Source organism: Miniopterus natalensis, chromosome 10, assembly GCF_054644295.1.
Source record: "Miniopterus natalensis isolate mMinNat1 chromosome 10, mMinNat1.hap1, whole genome shotgun sequence".
Taxonomy (NCBI): domain Eukaryota; kingdom Metazoa; phylum Chordata; class Mammalia; order Chiroptera; family Miniopteridae; genus Miniopterus; species Miniopterus natalensis.
Window position 1 is genome coordinate 46,913,284 of NC_142090.1, and position 22,559 is coordinate 46,935,842.

The following is a 22,559-nucleotide window of genomic DNA, read 5'->3' on the forward strand; positions in this document are numbered from 1 at the left end:
CATTTTTTGTTTTGTTTTTTGCCCTGATTGTTTTTTTACTTTGATAGCTTTATCTTTTGCTGATATCAGTATCATCAGTTTTCCATAATCCAGTGGACTTCTTTAATTATCAGCATTCGCACAGATATATCCGTACTGGGAAAAGAGTAAAGAGTGCTGGATCAAATTCCTTTTCACTCAGAATTCTTTGTCCCTCCCCAGAACTCACGTCCCTGTTCCTCATGTCTTCACCCTCCCAGTCCTTGCTATGTACATTGGCAATTGTTCTTAAACTTACCAAATGAAAAGAAGCATCTAAAGAAAAGCAACAACAACAACTTTGGGCCCACACAATGGATCTCCGGGGGAGGGGAAGGGCTGCTAAGGATCTGTGTATTTAACAAGTGGCCCAGGTAATTCTTCTCAGGCAAGTTCAGCAAATACTGCATAGGAATGCCTTGTTTCATTGAGTTTCTCTTTATTGTGCTTCACAGCTCTTGTGTATTTTTATAAATTGAAGGCAAGATCCTCCACCAACAAAAAGATTACAGTTTGACCTATTTCCATCTTTGCTTTTATTGTGATTATTTGAAACTGAACTCACGATATTTCCAAGGTATGCCTGTACTATGGGGTCCATATTTTCCAGGTCAATATCAGAGCTCGCAGGTGTGTTTTTTACTTGTTAATAAGTTTATTTACAAGAAATGTTTTGCTGAGATATACTTACCTCAAATACTTTTATAAATGACATGGAATACAAATGAATAGTTTAAAGATATAGATACTAAAGTGAATTCTGACTGTTTTATCAAATTCCTTTTTGGTTTTCCCAAAGAAGAAGATGATTCTACCTGAAATGGGAACCATCCTGGACATTTGGCCCCTGTCTGGCCAAGAGGCATAAAGGACAGATCAGAGAAGTGGCACAGAAAATGGAAAGGAGGATAAGAGCAGGTGGGGTCCCAGGCTGGGAGGGAATCAGAGAGAAAGTGTTGGAATTAAGGAAAGGACGGGACTATGTTGGTGGTGGGGCAGTCTCTACTGAGTATTTAGCATCTTCCAACTGCAGCTGTGACTACTGCTGTATCCACTATACCCTTTGGGTACAAAATATGGCCAGAGAAGACAAATACTGTCTTCGGTTTCTTAAGTAACTCCCATTAAAACAACCAAAGCAGATTTACCTTCAGAGCCATCCAAGACAGAATTGGCTTTCGACAACAAGACAGTGCCCAGAGAAATACGTGTTCCCCTAGGAAGGAAGAGAAAAGACTATGAAGTACCCTCTCTGTATCAAGTACTATGGAAGGAGCTTTCATACATGAATATAATAGTCATTCAATAAATTCTTCTTCAGAATGGTGCAATGCACTGAGTTAAGTGCTAAGAATGTAAAGGGATGGTCTGTGTCCTCATGAAACTTACAATATAATAAAGGTAGACGTTTAAAAATAAACATAAGTGTGAGTTATGTAACCAGTTGAAAATTTATAGTTACAACCCAGATGTACTGGAATGAGTCTTTATCTCTTCTGATGGAAACTTCTTTCTGCTGACTGAAGGAATATTAACTCAGTCTTGACACTTGAAAATAACTCAGTCTTTCTTTTTATTTATTTTTATTTTTTTATTTTTAAATATCTTTATTGATTTCAGAGAGAGGAAGGGAGAAGGAGAGAGAGAGAGAGAAACATCAATGATGAGAGAGAGTCATTGATCGAGCCCGCAACCGGGCATGTGCCCTGACCGGGAATCGAACCCTGATGGCCTGGATCCTAGGTCAATGCTCAATCCCTGAGCCATGCCCAGCTGGGCTCAGTCTTTTTTTTCTTTAAACTAATAAATATTTATTTTGATTCAAAGTTCTTCTCCTTTTTCTATTCTCCTTTCCCATGAGATTGAACCAACTTCACCAGGAAGCCTAAACTCCCTCCAGCATCAGGGGATGATGGGCTTCTGCAGTGCAGTTGTCCACAGTCTTTGGTGGGTCACATACATGCATCACCTGAGGTATAGTTGATCACAAATGTTATATGCAACCCATTGCTGGTATCCATGGTTCCTGACATTGTTTCAGCCTCAAGATCTACACACTAGGTCCCTCCTGGTTCTCTGGGCCTCTTGGTATTTTGCCACCACCCTCAAACTCCTCATGAATGTAAAACCTCTAAGCGATTTCCCCCACACCATCCTGGCATATGAAGGGTTCTACAGTGCTGCCTTCAGCCCATCTGCCAGGACTCCCTCAGTCTTTGCTGCCCAGGTCTCTTATTATGAGGGTGCTATTTGAAACTTGAGATTCATCTAGGTAAATCTGGGTATTACAATAACCTCCTTTGGTTTTGCCCCAGTAGGCGACAGGGTGCCAGGGGCAGCTTCTCAGCACCCGTTAGCATCCGCAGTCTACTTTCGCCTCCTCTGAATTTCCCCTTGTCTATTTAGAGGACTGACTGGCCATAGAGTTCTTACAACAAGCCTATGAAATTGGGGCAAATGCAGAATAAAGAAATATACTCAACCTCAGTTTAAAAAGAGGACTAGTAAAGAACAGCATATATATAAGAGGACCCTGGCCCAGGAACTTAGTTCTTTCTCCCCAGGGAGAAGACAAGAGGAAGGAAGAATTGAATTTGACTTGGTGCTCAGTCACAAGACAAAAAGTTCCAATGTGGAAATGATTATCATGAATTGTCAAGTTTATTTTTTCCCAACTGGAAACCGTGGTGTGTGTGTTATGTAGAATTCAGTTATAGACAAAGTTACATTCATGCACTCCTGACTTTTCTGACTAATAATGTGCACGAACATTTTTTTAATGTTTAAAGCTGCCTTGTAACTATATCGCAGGCACGTAAACAGCAAAACCCAGACTGTGGGGAAAGCTACAGGTCAAAAATCTTTTTTCTTCAACAAATAAATTGCAAAGAGCAAAGAGAGAAATAATGTAGATTAAAGAGAAACAATCACATTGTGGGAGACTGGATCTTGATTCAAAAAAAGAAATCGAAAAAGCTGATGTTTATAAAACATTGGGAAAATTGAATACCAACTGCCTATTCAATTACATTAAGGAATTTTAAGCATAATAATTGATCTTGTTATATTTTTTAAACTATTTTTGTCTTCTCAAGAAATAAGCTTCAAATTTCATTACATGAAATGATCTGATGTTTGTAATGTTTGCTTCAAAATAACATGAAAGGGGAGGTAGATGAGAAAAGGCATGAGATATAAATGGGCTTAGGTTGATGGATAGTAGGGCTGAGTGATATGTTCATAGGGTTCATTGTTCCATTCTGTCTACTTCTGTGTATATTTTAAATTCTTTACAATGGAAGGTTTTTTAAAAGCCAAAAATAAAATCTGCCTTGTAGTTCTACCCTTCATACATGACTATGTGTGACTAGACACATACTACTAGACATACTGTGTCAGTGGAAAATAGTTGTCATTTTTCTTTATGTCTAGGCATGAATGTATATACACATTTAGTCTTATATACATTTACTGTCTGTTGTCGGTCAAGTGTCATTAAACAGAGATGAGTTCCTGGGTTCACTTTGCTTGCTTTAGCTGACATTTGTGTGTCTTCAAGCATGCAGCTCATGTTTCTCATTTTTAACGCCATGCAGCATAGAATTGTATACTTGAAGCCTATATAATTTTATTAACCAATGTCACCCCAATAAATTCAATTAAAAATTTTTTTAAATAGTAAAAAAGTTAACTCCAAGTAGTGTTGTGAGAATCAATGGAAGAACATTGAAAATAACTTAGCATCATGCGTAATAATGGAAACAGGTTGAAACCTGGGCTGATTTTGATTTAAGATCTGGGTATTAGTACTGGCTTTGTTAAGGCTTAGTCATGTGAAGTTGGACAAGTTGGATGAATCCTCAGTTTATTCGCCTGTAAATAAAATGCTAAGAGTGCTCCCCAAGATCCTTTAAGCTCTAATACTACATAAGTCCATTAAAGTTTATTCTGAAACATGTTAAAAACTTAAATAAAATATGTGAAAGTATATTGCTTTTTTCTTCTCACAAAAGAGAATATGATATATTATATATAGCCTAAAAAGTGTAAGTTAAATATCATCTCCTTTTACTTTTTTTGGTAAAAAATAACTTTTAGTTGACCTTCTGTGAATAAAGAAAATAGAGTATCTAAATAATATTTAGCAATAAGTGATAGTAAGAGCTAAATTCATATCACGTGTGAGCTAATCAAGATTATGATGGAGGTTACAAAATTATATAAAAACAGAAATTAAATTGTTCCTATTAATTTACATAAAAACTAAAAAATCAAATTTTAAAATAAAACTGCAACATAATAAATTAATATTGAAAGAAAATTTGATTAATAACAACATAACAATATTAATAATAACAGCAGTGTTTATTTTTTACTATAATATGATGAGCAGTTTGCATGTATTTAACTCGTTTATTTTTTATAACAATCCTAGAGATAGTTATGATTTTCCTCATCTCTAAGATGAGGACCTTTGCCCAAGGTCACAGAGCGAGTTTTGAGGTGTTTTGAGAGGATCAGATAACATTTGTGAAATAGTATGTGTGTGAAAATATTTTGTAAAGTGTTAAGTGTAAAACAGATGTTAATTACCATTATTATGACTGTGGAAAATTTTTTAATGTCTTAAATATATTTAATGCAATAAGATGAAAAAGAATAATAAAATATTTCAAAACTTTGGAAGCTCTTACTGTAAAAAGACACAAGATGTGCAGATGAAATAATGGATCTAAGTAATGATCATCAGTGGCAGACAGGTGAAAAGCTGAGGGAAAAGTTTACAATGAATGAATCAGGGAGACGACTCAAACTCACTGATAAAAGTTAACATCGAAAAGAGAGATAACCAGCCTGGCCAGCTTGGCTCAGCAGTTGAGCACAGACCTACGATCCAGGAGATTTCTGTTGGATTCCCAGTCAGAGTACATGCCAGGGTTGTGGGCTCTATCCTCAGTGGGGGGGATGCAGGGGGCCACCAAACAATGACTCTCTCTCATCATTGGCCTTTCTCTCTCTCTCCCCCCCCTTTCTCTCTCTCTCTCTCTCCTTTCCTCTCTCTGAAATCAATAAAAATATATTTTTTTTAAAAGGGAGAGAGAGAAAGATAACCAGCCATGGCTGAGTGGCTCAGTTGGTTGGAATGTTGTCCCCTACATCAAAAGGTTGCGGTTTGAGTTCTGGTCAGGGCACATACCTAAGTTGCGGGTTGGATGCCTGGTTGGGATGCATATGGGAGGCAACTGATCGATGTTTCTCTCTCTCTCCCTTCCTCTTTCTAAAAATCAATAAACATATCCTTGGGTGAGGATAAAAAAAGAGAGATTCTCAACAATAAAGATAAAGAAGCTTTAAAAAAAAGAGAGAGATCAATAACAAGATATATGTGTCTTCTGATGAAGGAATATAAAAACCCCATTAACTCATTTATGATGAAAAATCAAACCTGAGTCTAATCAAGATTGTAAACCTAACTCCAGTTTTTAGGAAATGCTGGGGACAGAAGTACACTAAACTGTTAAACAAACCATGAGATGGAATCAGCCAAATCCAGAATGTTAGTATCATTATATAAAAAATGGTTTGGTGTCTTCAACAAATAAATTCCAAGATGAGGGGAGGGAGGGAAAATTACAATTTTTAAAATATTAAAGAAAGAGGAATGTATAAAATGTATTGCCTAGGCTTTGCCTAAGCTTTGTTTGCTTGTTCGTTTGTTTTTTAATTTATCTTTATTGTTGAAAGTATTACAGATGTCCCCTTTTTTCCCCTATTGATCCCCTCCACCCCACATCCATCCCACTCCCAGGCCTTCTCCGTAACATGTCTGTGTCCATGGATTATGCTTATAAACATACAAGTTCTTTGATTAATCTCTCCCCACCCACTCCCCCAGCCCCACTCCCACTCCCACTTCCCTCTGAGATCCCTCAGTCTGTTCGATGCTTCTATGTCTCTGGATCTAGCTTGATCATCAGTTTATTTTGTTCATTATATTGCACATATGAGTGAGATCATGTTGTACTTGTCTTTCTCTGACTGGTTTATTTCACTAAGCATGATACTCTCCAATTCCCTCCACGCTGTCCTAAACAATAAGTGATCCTTCTTTTTTTACAGCTGCATAGTATTCCATGGTGTAAATGTCCCACAGCTTTTTCTATCCGCTCATCTACTGATGTGCACTTGAGAAGAATGAATATTCTGCAGCTTTGGGGTAGAATGTTCTGTAAATGTCAACTAAATCCATCTGATCTTGTGTGTCATTTAGGGTCACTGTTTCCTTGTTGATTTTTGTCTGGAAGACCTATCCAGTGAAATCAGTGGGGTGTTAAAATCTCCTAGTATGACTGTCTTGCTGTCGATCTCTTCCTTAAAGTCCTCTAGAAGTTTTTTTGTAAATTTACGTGCTCCTATATTGGGTGCATATATGTTTATCAGGGTTATATCCTCTTGTTGGATTGATCCCTTTAGTATTATGTTTTGACCTTTTTTGTCTATCATTATGGTCTTCATTTTGAAGTCTATTTTGTCAGAAATGAATATTGCTACCCCAGCTTTTTTTTTTTTTTTTCATTTCCATTCTCATGGAAAAAGTTTTTCCATCCTTTCACTCTCATCTTGTGTGCATCTTTTGTTCTAAAGTGGGTCTCTTGTAGATACATATATTTGGGTCACGTTTTCTTATCCATTCAGCCACCCTATGTCTTTTTATTTGGAACATTTAATCCATTTACATTTAAGGTTATTATTGATAAATACTTATCTATTGCCATTTTAATCTTTTATGCCTATGTTTCTCTTTCTTTCTATTTCTACTTCTAATTACAGCAATTCCTTTAACATTTCCTGTAATGCCGGTTTGTGGTGATAAACTCCTTTAGCCTTTTTTTTTGTCTGGGAAGCTCTTATTTCGTCATCTATCTTGAATGATAGTCTTTTTGGATAGAGTAATCTTGGTCTCAGATCCTTGTTTTGCATTACCTTGAATACTTCATGCCATTCCCTGCCGGCCTGTAGAGTTTCTGATGAGAAGTCAGGTGACAACTTTATGGGAGCTCCTTTGCAGGTAACAAATTGCTTTTCTCTCGCTGCCTTTAATATTCTCTCTTTGGCTTGAATTCTTGGCATTTTAATAATGATGGGTCTGGGCATGGGCCTCTTTGGATTCTTCTTTCTTGGAACTCTCTGTGCCTCAAGAACTTGTGTGTGACTTTTTCCTTCACGAGCTTAGGAAAATTTTCTGCCATTATTTCTTCAAACAGATTCTCTAACCCTTAATTTTTTCTTCTCCTTCTGGGACTATTATAATGTGAATATTGTTACATTTTATGTTGTTCCATAGCTCTTTAAATTATCCTCCTGTTTTTTAATTGTTTTTTTCTTTTTGGATCCCTGATTGAGTGATTTTTTTCTACCCTGTCTTCTAATTTGCTGATCTAATCTTCAGCTTCCTCTAATCTGCCATTTATTCCTTACAATGTATTCTTTATTTCTGCTAAGTCATTCTTAATTTTCTTCATAGTTTCCATATCTTTTTTCATGCTGTTGAGAATCCTTACAATCAGTATTCTGAACTCTGTATCTGATAGATTGCTTATCTCCATTTCATTTAGCTCTTTTTCTGGAGACTTCTTTTGTTCTTTCATTTGGGGTTTGTTTTTTGGTCTCCCCATTTTGGCTGCCTCTTTGGGTGTGTTTCTATGTATTAGGTAGATCTGCTAGGATTCTCATTCTTTTTGGAGGGTCTCTGGTACAGACCAACATCAGACACAGTTTTTGACTGGCCCTGAGTACCCTGTTTGGAGCTATCAACAACTCTCAGCTTGAGGTCTCCTCTGCTGGGACTGGGTGCAGTTGAACAGAACCAAGATGCACACCAAAGTCTACTTTTCCAAGGCTCAAGCCCAGAAGCAGATCAGGCAGGGATTTAAAGCACTCTGAGGTCTGCCTCTGGCTGCAGGCTGCTTAATCTAATTCTCTTAATGAGCCTCAGGCTGTAGAAACTCCTCTGCGCAGGGCGAGAGATTTTCTAGCAGGGTGGGGCAGTTGCTCCCCCCACCCCAGGCAAAAGCAGCAAAATGTCTGCCTGACAAAGATGTCCTCTGAAGTATGGGGTAATGACTCAACACAGGAATCCAGACAGGTGCCTTCTGATATCTATCTCCAGAGCCCATAACCCTAGATTCTCCTCACACAGCTCCAGTCTACTCTGCCCTCCCTCTGCCGAAGCCCAAGGTGAGTGGCTGCACACAAAACTTTGTGTGTTGGCTCTTCAAGAGGGTGCCTGCATTTCCAGCCATCTTTCCCTGAAAGACAGAAACCCTGCTGTTTTTCATAGTCAGATGTTATGTGGGCATCTTTCTCAGTTCTGGTGCTCTGGGCTGGGAAGCCCAGCCTGGAGTTTAGACCCCACAGTCCTCAGTGGGAACCCCCTACAGCTGAGATGTCCCTCTTGTACCTCCACACTTCCTACCAGTCTCTATGCAGTCTCTAATTTAGGTCCTTGGTTATGAGGGTGCTCTCCAGCTTGTCTTCAGTTGCAGTCAATTATTCAGAATGGTTTTTCTATATTTTAGTTGTAATTACAGTTTGGGAGAATGTCAGTGTAACTTTCACTCAGTCCGCCACCATCTTTAATCCTCTGAACTTCATTTTGATATTGACTTGAACAAACCAATTGTTTCTCAAATGTAGGCGAACTTTGAATACTAACTGGATGATTTCATGATAATAAGGGATTATTGTTATTACTTAAATGAGATGTAGTATTGTGGGTGTTTTAGGCCTTATCTATTAGCAATACAAATGGAAATATTTACGCATGAAATAATATGATATTTATGTTTAGCTTCAAAAATTTTGTGTGGCAGGGGAGTGAGGCATATAGATGAAACAAGACTGGTCATGAGTCAGTAATTAGTGAAGCCTGATAGTGGGTACATGAGATTTTATTATAATATTCTATTTTCATATATGTCAATTTTCCTATAATGGAAAAGATTTAGGGGGGAAAAAGAAACAAGATGCACCAATTGAAAATGGTTTCTGACATTGAAAAAAAATTATTCTGAACTTGAAGAAAATTCAGCTAAGTTTCATTTTGTGTGTGTAAAATAAAAATACATTGCAAATGTGCTCTTAAAAAAGACAGAGACAGAACCACTGGGGGTTTGTTAATTTTTGTTTCTTTCTTGTTTAATTTAGGAATTAAGAACTTTTAAAAAAAGACTATGTAAATTACTGTTATTTAACAAACATTCACTGAACATATACTAAGTGCTATACTTGCATTTTGCTGTATATATTTGTGGAATTTTAGCTATAGTACAAAACCAGCTGGGGATACAAGGAAACCAAGCAATTAGAATCAGTATAGAATAAGAATGTATGTAACAAAACTAGGTAGCTACCCTCTAGAGGTTTGTGCTTCCCACCAGAGAACATGGTAGTTTCAGGGATGCAGATGCTTGGGCAGGGGGTTCATTTCCCAGCACAAGGTGGATTGGAGCCCTGTGACTAGCTCTCAGCAGCAAAAGTGCTATGACGTGTCCCTACTGGACTGAGGTGATCAAGAAGCAGATGTGCCTTCTCAGCTCTTTCTCCAACTTCCAGTGTCTGGGCAACTCTGGGAGCTTTGTGTTAAAGATGGCAGAGCCTCTATTACCCTGGGTACCTAAATGGTTGCAAAAAGCACAGTGCTCTACCACCGTCATTGCCAATACACCAATACTTACACACTGTTATCAATGAACAGCAGGTATACTTCTGTGAAGTTAAGCCACTGATGTTTGGGGTTTTATCTGTTATAGAGGCTAGTAACAGTTGCTAAGTGGGATGTTTCCATGTAAAATCAGGGGTGAGAAAAATTAGAAAATGTTTCATGGAGAAGGTGGAACTTGAGCAGGATTTTGAACTATGAGCTGTATGAAAGTGGCTAAATGGAGAGGGGTGAGGTGGGTGGGATCTAGAGTAAAGAACCACAACAGAAATTCACATGCAGCTAGGGGACAGTGAAATCATCCTGATGAGCAGGTAAAGGTTGGGGAGAGTGGGAAATAAGGATGAAGAGGCAGGATGGGATTTGAGTATTGGGATCCTTGAAAATTTAGGACCTGATTTCAGTGGAAACCACTGAAGTTTCTGGAATACAAAGATATCTAATGAAAGGTCTGTATTAGGAAAATCACTGAGACAAGAGTGCAAGATAGACCCAAGGGAAAAAGATTAGTCTGAGTGAATCCAGTTTTGATATAGCTAGAGACCTACCACACTGGCAAGCTCAGTAAAAAGAAAGGGATAGCCTGACCGGGCGTGGCTCAGCAGTTGAGCACCACCCGGGATCCAGGAGATCTCGGTTCCATTCCCGGTCAGGGCACATGCCCCTGTTGCGGGCTTGATCCCCAGTCTGGGGCGTGTAGGAGGCAGCCAATCAATGAAGACTATCTCATCAATGATGTTTTTGTTTCTCTCTCTCCCTCTTCCTTCCTCTCTCTGAAATCAATAAAGACATATTTTTTAAATTTTTTTAAAAAAGGAAGGGATAGTGCAAATGTCATCTTAAAGCACAAATCCACAGGGCTTGAAAACAGAAAAAAAAAACAAACCAAAAGATTATTCAATCAGATCTGTGTCTAGTCCTAACTCTCAAAGTTGTCAATTCTATTTTTTAAGGCATTTTATTTAATCTCACGAAGAGTTTTTCTTCCTCTGTAAAATGACGGGATAGAATCAGATGACCCCAAAGTTCTTTCCATATGTAAAACCTTACGGTTATGAAATCATGAAAGAAAAAACAACAACATAAGAGATATATCCAGGAGGAGGAGACAGAGAGGGGAAGTATCCATTGTATGGTCTGAAACAATTTATTTGAACTGGTCCCCTACAGGTGGATGCATAGGTTCTTACTAACTAGTGTGGGGTTACTTGTTTGTTTGTTTTCATTTGCTAACTTTTATTTTAGTCAACTTTATAAGAAAGCCAAATGGCCACACATTTTGAATTCTCCAGAATCATGGTGTTTTTGTACACACATTTTCAGCTTCTGAATTAAGTGCTTCAGTGAGACTTTATGTACCATTTGAATACTTACAGTCAAAATGGTTGCAACAGAAAAATAAACACATTGATCTTGGTTTGAAAATCTGCCAATATAGTAATCAAGGTAAATGTGACTGGAGGCTCCATTTTAAAAACAAAGGGAAGGGCAGAAAAATTCAGTTGATAGAACTGAGGTTGGTGGGGGAAAGAAGTGTTATATCACAATAGAGAGATGATGCTTCGGGAACTGAAAGTAATCATCATTAGTGGGACACACATCTGTCCATAATGAAGTATTTGTCTCAAAATAGATTTTCTCTGAGCCTTAAACACTAAACTGTGCTGTGTCCCTGAGGATATCACAGAATGGCCTATTTTCAGTTGTTAATTCCAGACCTAAATATTAATCTTTTACTTTGCTTGTTAAAGGATAGTTTAAATTAGCTTTATGGATTGCACAACTAGACATGCATTAATATATCTTTGATGGTCCCTGACCTAGCAGAGCATGAGAAGCATCTGAAGTACGAAATAAATGCAGAGTGGTGCTCAAAAGGGATTATATTTAAATTGCAAATGCAATATTGATTTAGTTTCTATTTTGCAGATTCTTTTAATTCTCCAAAGAAGAAAAAGCTTGCAATATTGAACCACTATTGTCTGCAGTCTGTAAACATAAAGAATCTTAAGTCAATGGTCTTAATCAATTTAGCACATTTCCATCCTTTTTTCGAAATGTAAGTTCAATATCCTGCCAGTACAACCTTGCCTGCAGTCTTAACATATAGGTTGCAATCTCTTGAAAGATAATACTACAATTTCACCTAGTTAACCTCATTTGAATGCAACTACTTTAAGAACATGTTTATTTAGGAATTAAACCATTTGTTTTTCTGTTACAAAAGTCACAGAAAGCTATATTTATGAAATAGGATTCTACAGAAGAATTGTTAATCCAGAAGGGCCTTGGACATGACATTCTTTAAAAAAAAATTACTTGCCATTTAAAACATGAATATAACTTGCCTTCTACAGTTTCACTGGCTGGACTGGTCATTCATGGTGACGGTGAGCTGGAGCCAGCCTGGGGAGTCCTAAGGTAACTGGACCGGCTGGTGAGTGGCTCAGAGGTCCTGTGCGAATGTGGGCTCTCTGTGCGGGCACTTCTGCCCGATGTGCAGCAGCAATAGCCATGGTACCAGAGGCTTCAATTACCTGGAAGCAAAGCAAATAGCTTCCTCTCCACTCCTCTAGCCTCAGAATTTGTCTTAGAAAGAATTACTGAGCCACTTGATGTGGGCACAGAGGAGATACAGGACCAGGAAGTAAGAAGGAAGGGCTCTGTTTCATACACATATTTATCTCACTTCATCCTCACTACCACTTTAATAAAGTAGTTACTGTTATTACCGCTTCGGCACAAATAAGGAAATTGAATGTGAGAGAAATTAAGCAATTTGCCTAAAGCATTTGTGCAGGTAGTCTGTAATCAAACCTGGACTAAAAACCCAAGGCTATAAAGCCCTGCATTTAACCATTACTCTACAGAAATGCATCTGAGCCTGAGTGTCCAGGGAAGCCTTCCAGAGGAAAGAAATGGAAATGGGCACTAAAAGTCCCTGTCTAGAAGCGAAGAGAAGAAGTGAAAGGACAGAAAGGGGAATGCCTAATGGAACAGTGAGGGAACAAGCCTGACTGGGTTAATGGATCATCCTACTTTGAATAATAACATAGGACTTTGGGACTTTCAAGCAAATTCATATCCATCTCATAAGATCCTTAGAACATATCTTTTAAGGGAAAAGTTTTTATAATCAATCTTTGCATATATACAGAAATTAAAGATCAAGAGGATAAGTGATACCTCCACTATATACCCCTCCCACCCTACCACAGGGCCTTTGTACATATCGCTCCTTCTGCCTGGCAAGTACTTCCTCTCCTCTACCCACCCATCAGCTCAGTTTAACCTTGATTTCCTAAGAGAGCCTTAGTTGACTTCCCCTGCCTTGGTAAATCCCTCCCTAGTGTCTGCACTCATTGAACCATGCACTCCTTTGCAGGATTTATTCATATTTATTCTACTTGTTAGTGGTAATAAATGTGAAAAGATTAAATAATTGAATAAACAAATTAACATAACCTAGGTCTGCCTAGGACTGTTGTTTATACATTTTCCACATTATTACACTATTTATAAAATGTACAATTGAAAGATCTGAGGCTATTTTACCTGGGAAAGAAAAAATTTAGGAAAGAAGATCTGGCAGCTGTCTTCAAATGTCTAAAGAACTATCATGTTGAAGGATGAGACATATTCTGCATAGCTCCAGAGGGCAGAACAAAGACAAATGGGGTGAAAGTCTAAGGAGGCAGATTTCATTACAGTGTAAGGAAGTGAGATATGTAACAATGAGACCTGTCCAAATTTGAAGTGGGCTGGCTTTTAAGGAGGTGAGCTTTCAAAGGCTGAGGAACACCTGTCAGGGTGCTGTAGCAGAAATTCTTGTTCTGGACAGGAAATTTTTAGCCACTTAATATGCTTCTCTAGGTCTGGCAGGGACTTGAAAGCAAAATTGAATTTGATTTGAACTGACCTCAAGGAGAGAGAGCTGCAATGAATAATTGTTCTTATGATGCCCCACTAACATTGGAGCCTTTAAGAAATACATCTGCACTTGTGGGTGGCCACCTCGGTGCCATTGATGAGGTATTTAAGAGCTAGCATTCCAACAGTAGTTAGGGATGTGCAGCTGCCACTGTGACTAACAGCAGGGAACACTCCAGTGTACAAGGGATGATTTCAGGGTCATTCCCCTCCTCCAAGCAGAATCTCCCTCTCCGCCACCCTAGGTCCACATACACACAAACACATTTCTACACTGGAAGCTACTGCGGTGTGTTGACAGATCTCGTTCCAAACTATTATTGGAAGCTGTCCTTTTCCCAGCTACTTAAGGCAACCCCTTATGCTGAGCACAACTTTACAGCAATGTTTCTCTTCATGCAAACATTCAGATCATGAAAGAGACACTGGGAGAGAAGAAAGCTAAAAATCATCTTTTTATTACATCATTTCTATCTTAAATTCACACACAAAAATCTCAGAAAATTATATGGAGGCTGAAAACTAGGCATCCTGAGTTGGAAATTGATGTATAATGACATCAATATATGGATAGGTGAGCTTGCAGATCTGTAATTTTTATTTTCAGCAGGCACAGGCCTGGACCAACAAGGACAGTTTTTCTTTAGAGATATGCAATCTGAGTATCAAATAACCAGTTTGCAAATTTTGGAATTCAATCCATTTGTGGAAGATCAAATTCACCAGATTGCAATGTTAAAATTATAAGTGATAATTAATCACTTATATTTCAAACCACAGTGTCCATTTTGTTTAAAAGATACTTATTGAATTCCTACTATGTGCTAAGCACTATAATAGGCAGTGATCATAGGGAGGTAAACAAAATGGATTATGATCTCTGATGTTACAGGTTTATAATCTAATTTAGAAAATAAATAATAAGCACCAAATTAATACATAATGCAAAGTGTGACAATCAATATGAAGAAAAAGAGAGACTCCTAAAATCACAGTAGACTTTAAGAATAAGTGAAAATTAACCTTGTGAAGGGTTAGAGAAAGGACATTCCTGGCAAAGGGCATATCCCAAAGCTCTGGAATAGAAAAGGATTTGATTCCTTCAAGAAATGGAAAGCCAATATGAACAAGGAGGAAAAGCCTTGAGATGACACTGGGGAAGAATACAAGGGCAGGGCCTGCAGATCCTTGGAGATGGAAGGTTACTCTAAGTACAATGGGAAGTTGCAAAAGAGGGTAGTGATGCAATTTACATTTTTAAAATGATTATTCAAAAGGTCAGATGTGGCCCGGCCGGGAATGGCTCAGCGGTTGAGCATCGACCTAGGATCCAGGCGATCGGGGTTCGATTCCTGGTCAGGGCACATGCCCGGGTTGCGGGCTCGATCAATGACTCTCTCATCGTTGATGTTTCTATCTCTCTCTCTCCCTCTCCTTTTTTCTCTCTGAAATCAATAAAGATATATTTAAAAGAAATAATAAAAAAAATAAAAGTTTAAAAAAAAAAAGGTCAGATGTGGAAATGGATTAGGTGGAGGCAAGAATCATGTCTCTTTCTATATAAACTCCCCATTCACAAAAATGACAACTTCCAATTTATAGTTATATTAATGTAGCATATTTAGAGTTATTTCTTTTAAAGAATTATAAAAGTTTAACATCCCACACATTTTTTTGTTTACTAAGCATCTCTCTCCCAAGAAAACATACTATTGCTAAATGAATGAAAACTGAAATCTTTTCTATTCAGGCAGTATAAGTTCTAACTTACACTGAGAATGAAGACAAATTACTATTTCCAAGACAGAGGAAGGAATAAAAATAAATGCCTTTTCATGTAATGTTGCATTCAGAACTATTTCTATTTTATAATCAGGGGAAACTATTCACTTCACTGAGGATGCTGGGACAGAAACAGAGCTAGAATTAGACATTCTCCGTAACTATTTCTGTTTTTGTGGCCCAGTATTATTTCTTTCTGTGGGGCATGTAGGAACGGGCAACTAGTCCTCTTCATCATTCTCATCAAGTTTAAATGTAGCCTTAGCTGGTTTGGCTCAGTGGTTAGAGCATCAGCCCAAGGACTGAAGTGTCCCGGGTCTGATTCCAGCCAAGGGCATGTATTTCGGTTGTAGGCTCAATCCCTGGCCCCACTCAGCACTGAGGGGGAGGCAACCGAACGATGTGTCTCTCTGACATCGATGTTTCTCTCTCTCTCTCTCTCTCTCCTGCTTCCACTCTCTCTGAAAAATAATGGAAAAAATATCCTTGGGTGAAGATTTAAAAAAATAAAATTAAGTGTAGACTCCTGGCAAAATCAAGTATGTGTAACTGGGTAACACAATAATACTTTGAAAAATAATGTGCTCTTCTATTACGGCTTTGAGAACAAGACCCATGGCATGGTCAGTCCAAGGATGGGGGCTGGAAATTAGTACAGCTTAAAGAATGACGGCAAAAGCAAAAGTAATACTTAGCTTTGCACTTCCCAGTGAATTAATAGGTATGATATTGATTAAGGTGATAATGTGAAAATTATATCCAGCTGAATCTTGGGATAACATATCTAAGAATATAAATATGTATATTTATTTATAAACATTTATTTTTTATATTTATATATACCCCTAAATTTTTAATTTGTATGTATGTCTATAATGGACACAAGATAACTTCTATTGAATATAAAACCCTGTAAACTATATTATCAAATCCTTTTCATTTAGTAGTCAAATATTTTAATCAAGTTTGTCTCTTTATAAACTCAATATATATTCATATAATGTTAAATATTCTTAATTTTTTTGCTTTTTTCCAAAATAATGTATTATAGGTAATAAAAATAACCTCCCAGGCATTGGCACTCAGATGGTAGGGCACTGTATCGATGCTAAGGTCATATTCAGTCCTCAGTGAACACCAATTTTAAAATGTTTTGGGTTGTTTACAGAAGTCACAATCCTTCGGAATACAAATCACTCAAAACAACCAGTAAGTATTCTAAATTCCTTTCTGAACTGTCATACCATTAACTTGGTTTGGCCAAGATAAAACAATTTGAAAAACAAATGTACATCACAGTGTATCTCCCTCCTGGGTCAACTAATGTAATACTATTTTGTACTTTCCTCGGTTGAAAGCACCAATAGTCAGGCAGTCCTCTTTCCAAACAAACAAAAAAGTGCAGCTTTAAAGTAAAATAAGTACTCACAGAATCATCAATTCAAAATTATAAAAACATGTCAAATTTTATTTAAAACATTTTGGAGTACTTAAAATACAGTTTTGGAAGAAGGAAATAAATAAGTGAATGTATTCTATTAAGCTCTAATGCTTCAGGAAACCACAAAACAATCATTTTATGACCCTACCCAGCTACTAGAGATCCTAGAGATAGGATGAGATGCCATGACTAGGAGACTGAAACAATGAACCTTTGTGACCAGCTACAGGAATACAGCAAAGCCAGAGACTGCCTGGAAGCCAGTGTTCAAGGCAGAGCCAGCAGTCAGCAGTCAGGAGAGCCATCGTGAGTTATGGAGCACACACATACAGGTGTTCAAAGCAAGCTTTGAATCACATAGGTAACAGAGGCCAAAGCAAGGCACAGAATCAGGAATCAAAACAAGAATTCACAATCATGCACATGGAGCACACACTGTCTTACCCATCGGTCATGTGAGCAGGTCTAGTTACAGCAAGACTAGTGCATGGTGTTCTCATATGTGTGATATAAAACTGAAACTTGTAGACACAGACAATAGTTGGTGGTCACCAGAAGAAGAGGGTGGTGGGGTGGTGAGGCCTAATACATGGTGACGAAAGATGGTTTGACTTTGGATGGTGGGCACGCAGTGCAATAACACAGATTTTGTATCATAGAAGTGTACACTTGAAATCTATATGATCCTATTAACCAGTGTCATCCCAATAAATTTAATAAAAAAATAAAATTTAATTTAAAAAAATAGTATGTTTTAGCTGCAGATAAATCAGTCCCAGTCATTCCTTCCACTGTAGCGACTTCCCAGACACTGGGGACTAAGGATGCCATTCATTTTTCCCACTATCCATCAGTTGGTACTCCAGAAGGAAACTCAGACTGGTTACAGACTAAATAAAGAACTTATATTTTCTTTTCATGTCTGAGTTGTAGTGTGAGTTAAATTTCCACCCTGCCACATTAGCTATTGGCTGGACTTCAAGCAGAATTAAAGGGCAAAGCAAGTCTGAAATTAGCCATGGGAATGTTCAGCTAACCAAAGCTAGGAGACAAAATTAAATGAGAAAAAACAAAAAACAAAAAGTGCCATACATCTTTTTTTCTTTTTCACAGCTTTGTTCAAATATAATTCATATACTGTACAATTCACCCATTTCAAGTGTCCAATTCGATGGCTTTAAGAATATTCAGACTTGTACATTCATCACCACAGTCGATTTTAGACTCAAAAAGAAACCATATTCCCCTTAGCCATCACTCTAGGCCACCACTAATCTACTTTCTGTCTCTATAGATTTGTCTATCTGGACATTTCATAGAAAGAGACCCATGCAGTAATTTGGGGGTGTTTTTGTGATTAGTTTCTTTCACTCAGCATGCTTTCAAGGTTCATCCATGCTGCAGCATGTATCAGTACTTGCCAAATACATTTTATTTATTCACTCACCAGCTAATGGACATTTAGATTGTTTCCACTCTTTGGTTATTATGAATAATGTTGCAAAAAATATCCCAGTACAGGCTCTTGTGTGGACATATGTTTTTACTTCTCTTAGGTATATATCTAGGCTTGGAATTGCTGAATTATATGGTAATTCTATGTTTAACTATTTGAAGAACTGCCAGACTGTTTTCCAAAGTGGTTGTACCATTTTCCATTCCCACCAGAAGTGTGGGAATGGAATAAGGATTTCAGTATCTCCACATTCTTGCCAATAGTTGTTACTATCAGTCTTTTTAAAAAAAATAACATCCCACCCTCTATTTGAAAACATCCTACCCTCTATTTGGAAACAGCCCAAGTGCCCATCAGTAGATAAGTAGATAAAAAGCTGTGGCACATTTACACATGGAGTACTATGCAGCTGTGAAGAGGAAGGACCTTTTGGCCTTTGGCACAGCATGGAGGGAACTAGAGAGTATTATGCTAAGTGAAATGAGCCAGTCGGAGAAGGACAAGTACCAAATGATCTTCTTAATATGTAGAATATAATAAACTGATGAACAAAGTGGATCCAGTAACATAGAAGCTTGGAACAAACAGGGATCTCAGAGGGAAGGCAGGGAGGGAGGAGTGGGTGGGGAGAGATTAATCAGGGAACTTGTATGTTTATGGGCATGGCCCATGGATGGGGACATTGGTGTGGGGAGGGCCTGGAGGTGGGATGGATGTGGGGTGGAGGGGATCAGTGGGGTTAAAAGGGGAACATCTGTAATGGTCTGAACAATAAAGATTTAAAATATATATATATTTGAAAATCTTCAACAGAACAGTGCATAGTTGCCTGAAGGGCACGGTGCTTGAAGATCAGGACAAAAAGGCCATTTATCAGAAAAGCTAAGTTTGCTGCCTAGTAAGGATCAGAAGGTCTGATCCTGATTACAGAATCTTGGGTTGTCTCCCACTTCATCCTTCCAGACCATCCCAGAAGATCTGTAAGATTCCACCTGGGAAAACACTAGGAGTTCTTGGAAGAGCAAGAAGGAAGAGGACTGTTGGTTGAAATAAAAACAGGGTTGAATGAGTTCCAGAAAGCAGGCTTCTCAAACTCGTGGACAACCATCTGCAGAAGAAGACAACGTCAAAAAACCAACTAGAAGCAATATGCAGAGAAGTAAGATGAGAGGGGCCTCATCAGGAAAGAAGACTGCTGGTCCACAGCAGAAGAATCTGGAACCAGCTCTCCCAGGCAGATCGGGGGGTCGCTCTGCAGAGAACCCCCCTTCAGGATCTGTGAGGAAGACAAGAAAGAACAAGCAGAAGACTCCTGGGAACGGAGACGGTGTCAGTACCAGGGAAGCCCCTCAGCCACCTCGGAAGAAAAGGGCCCGGGCTGACCCCACTGTTGAAAGCGAGGATGCATTTAAGAATAGAATGGAAGTTAAAGTGAAGATTCCTGAAGAATTAAAACCATGGCTTGTTGAGGACTGGGACTTAGTTACCAGGCAGAAGCAGCTGTTTCAACTTCCTGCTAAGAAGAATGTAGATGCCATTCTAGAAGAGTATGCAAGCTGCAAGAAATCACAGGGAAACGTCGACAATAAGGAATACGCAGTGAATGAAGTCGTCGAGGGAGTAAAAGAATACTTCAACGTGATGCTGGGCACTCAGCTGCTCTACAAATTTGAGAGGCCCCAGTATGCCGAAATCCTCTTGGCTCACCCTGATGCGCCGATGTCCCAGGTTCATGGAGCGCCACACCTACTGAGATTATTCGTAAGAATCGGAGCAATGCTGGCATATACGCCCCTTGATGAGAAGAGCCTTGCATTATTGTTGGGCTATTTGCATGATTTCCTAAAATATCTGGCAAAGAATGCTGCATCTCTGTTTACTGCCAGCGATTATAAGTTGGCTTCGGCTGAGTACCACTGCAAAGCCCTGTGAGGGTCTACTGACCACTCACTATTATGTCTGGTATCTGTAAACACTCTTTTTGTTCTTAGTCTTTTTCTTGTATAATTGATGTCCTTTGAAATCTTTAATGTATAACAGGGCTTATATCTCAGCTTTTCTGTTTCGTTTTAAACAGAAAATAAAAGGAGTACAAGCTCCTTTTCTCATTTCAAAGTTGCTACCAGTGTATGCAGTGACTAGACAAAGAAGAAACATTCAGTAGAACATTTTCTTGCATAGTTGGCAACATTGCTTGAATGCTGGTGGTTCTATCCCTTTGACAGTACACAATTTTCTAATTATGTGTTAATGCTACGTGATAAAAATGCCCTGATTTCCTAGTGCCAAAGGTTCAACGTAATGTATATACCCGAAAACTCATGCATTTGTGCTCTTTTTTTAATGGTGCTTGAAGTACAACAGCCCATCCTCTGCAAGTCCATCTGTGTTGTTCCTTAGGCATTCTATCTTTGCTCAAATTGCTGAAGGATGGTGATTTGTCTCATGGTTTTTGTATTTGAGTCTAATGCGCGTTCTAACATGATAGAGGCAATGCATTATTGTGTAGCCATGGTTTTCTGGAGAAGTTGGTATTTTAGGAACTGTATTTCAGATTTTAAATAAAATTTGTTTCTAAATTTCAAAAAAAAAAAAGAAAGAAAGAAAGAAAATCTTAAACACATCTTCCAGATCTTTGGATCTGGAAATTGAACCAGTCCCCTGGTTCAATTGTGGTTAAAGAAACCCACTTACAAAAGGCAAAATCCTGAGCACAGACATGCCTAATGAACAAAAAGGGAAAAAAAGGCCAGAGTTGTCTGGATGTGTGTGGGCATATGAAGGGGGTAACCATATGAAATTTAGTCAACCATTTTTTGGCCTACAAAAATAGTATAGTCATAGGGTTCGATCTAATACAAAATAATTCCCATGGTGTGTAGGATGAATGTATTGTGAATCAGTTAGATAAGTAGTTGAGGTGAGTAGGAAGAGCCTTGCACTGCCTTCTAAGTTTCAACCTTATCCCATAGGTGACAGAGAAGTCGATTCACAAAAGAACTTTTGACAAATGGCCAATAAGTGTATTTTTTAATGCTTAAAACATTTTAGGTTTAAAAGAAAACTATATATTATTTTCAGTACCACAAAGAAAAAATATTTAATGATAATATTCAATATTAATAATGACTCAGGAAAGCTAGCTGCTCTCATATATATCTGGGTGTGTAAACTGAGAAAATCTTTCTGGAAGGCAATCTGAATACCTTTTGACCAAGCATTCTTCTTCTAGGAATTAATTCCAAGGAAATAGTCATGGATTTTTTTTTAAGTTTAGCCATCAGGATAGTCTTAATGTCTAAAAATATCAAGTTGGTTAAATAAATCATGAATCATCCTTATAGGTAAATACTATACAACTACTTTAAATATTTAGGTGAATATGTAATAACATGGAAATGCTCATGAAATTTTGGTATATGAAAAGAATTAGGTTATAATATATGTGTGTCAGTCAGGACTCTTAAGAACTATATCAGACTGACTAAGTTTGAATTTCAGAGCCACCATTTACAGTCATGTGACCTTGATCAAGTAACCTAACATCTCTGTAATTCAGTTTCAGCATCTATAAAACGGAGATAACACCAAAACATACATCAGAGAGTTGTTGTAATAATTAAATGAGTTAATACACATAAAGCACTTTGAAATTTGCCTGACACATTATCTTAGACAGTAAGCACTAAGAGTTACTTACTGTTAGCATTTGTTGTCAGTAAATTAAGTCAACTTTTAAGCTCATTTAAGAAGTAAAGGTGGAAAGACAAAACACTGGGCAAGAACTGTACCCAAAACACTCCACAGAGCTGGTCTTGTGAAGTCACCACCACAGCTGCCAAGCACTGACCCCACGGCTTGTACTGAGAAGTCCTCAGATGCTGGACACCACACTGCCAGGGAACAGCTGTCTCTCCTGCCACTGGAAACCGGATGCAGCTGCCATGGCTGCCATCCCCTGGCCAGAATGGATTCTGCGTCATTCCTGCCGCTTTGAGTCACCAGCTCCTGAATTAAAGTCTGGAGAGGATGCATCTGTTTGGCTGCATGAAGTCCCCAGCTCCCAGATGTAAGGGAGGTTGAGAAAAGGAGCATTGAGTGTCTATAGAAAAGGCAGATTCTACTTTGCAAGACAGAGGATTCAGCACACTCGGAGAGAAAATGCATACACTGGGCAACAAAAGAAAGATATAAATGATTCCTTTATAGCT

General features: G+C 38.2%; 1 protein-coding gene across 1 annotated transcript; it reads left to right on the forward strand.

Annotated features, from left to right (window-relative positions):
* The first annotated feature begins 19,170 nt into the window (after nucleotides 1-19,170).
* On the forward strand, nucleotides 19,171-20,493 carry LOC107542282 (mortality factor 4-like protein 2). The gene has a single exon (XM_016219549.2). The coding sequence runs from the start codon at nucleotides 19,414-19,416 to the stop codon at nucleotides 20,278-20,280; it is 867 nt and encodes a 288-aa protein (XP_016075035.2). The 5' UTR covers nucleotides 19,171-19,413; the 3' UTR covers nucleotides 20,281-20,493.
* The last annotated feature ends 2,066 nt before the right edge of the window (nucleotides 20,494-22,559 follow it).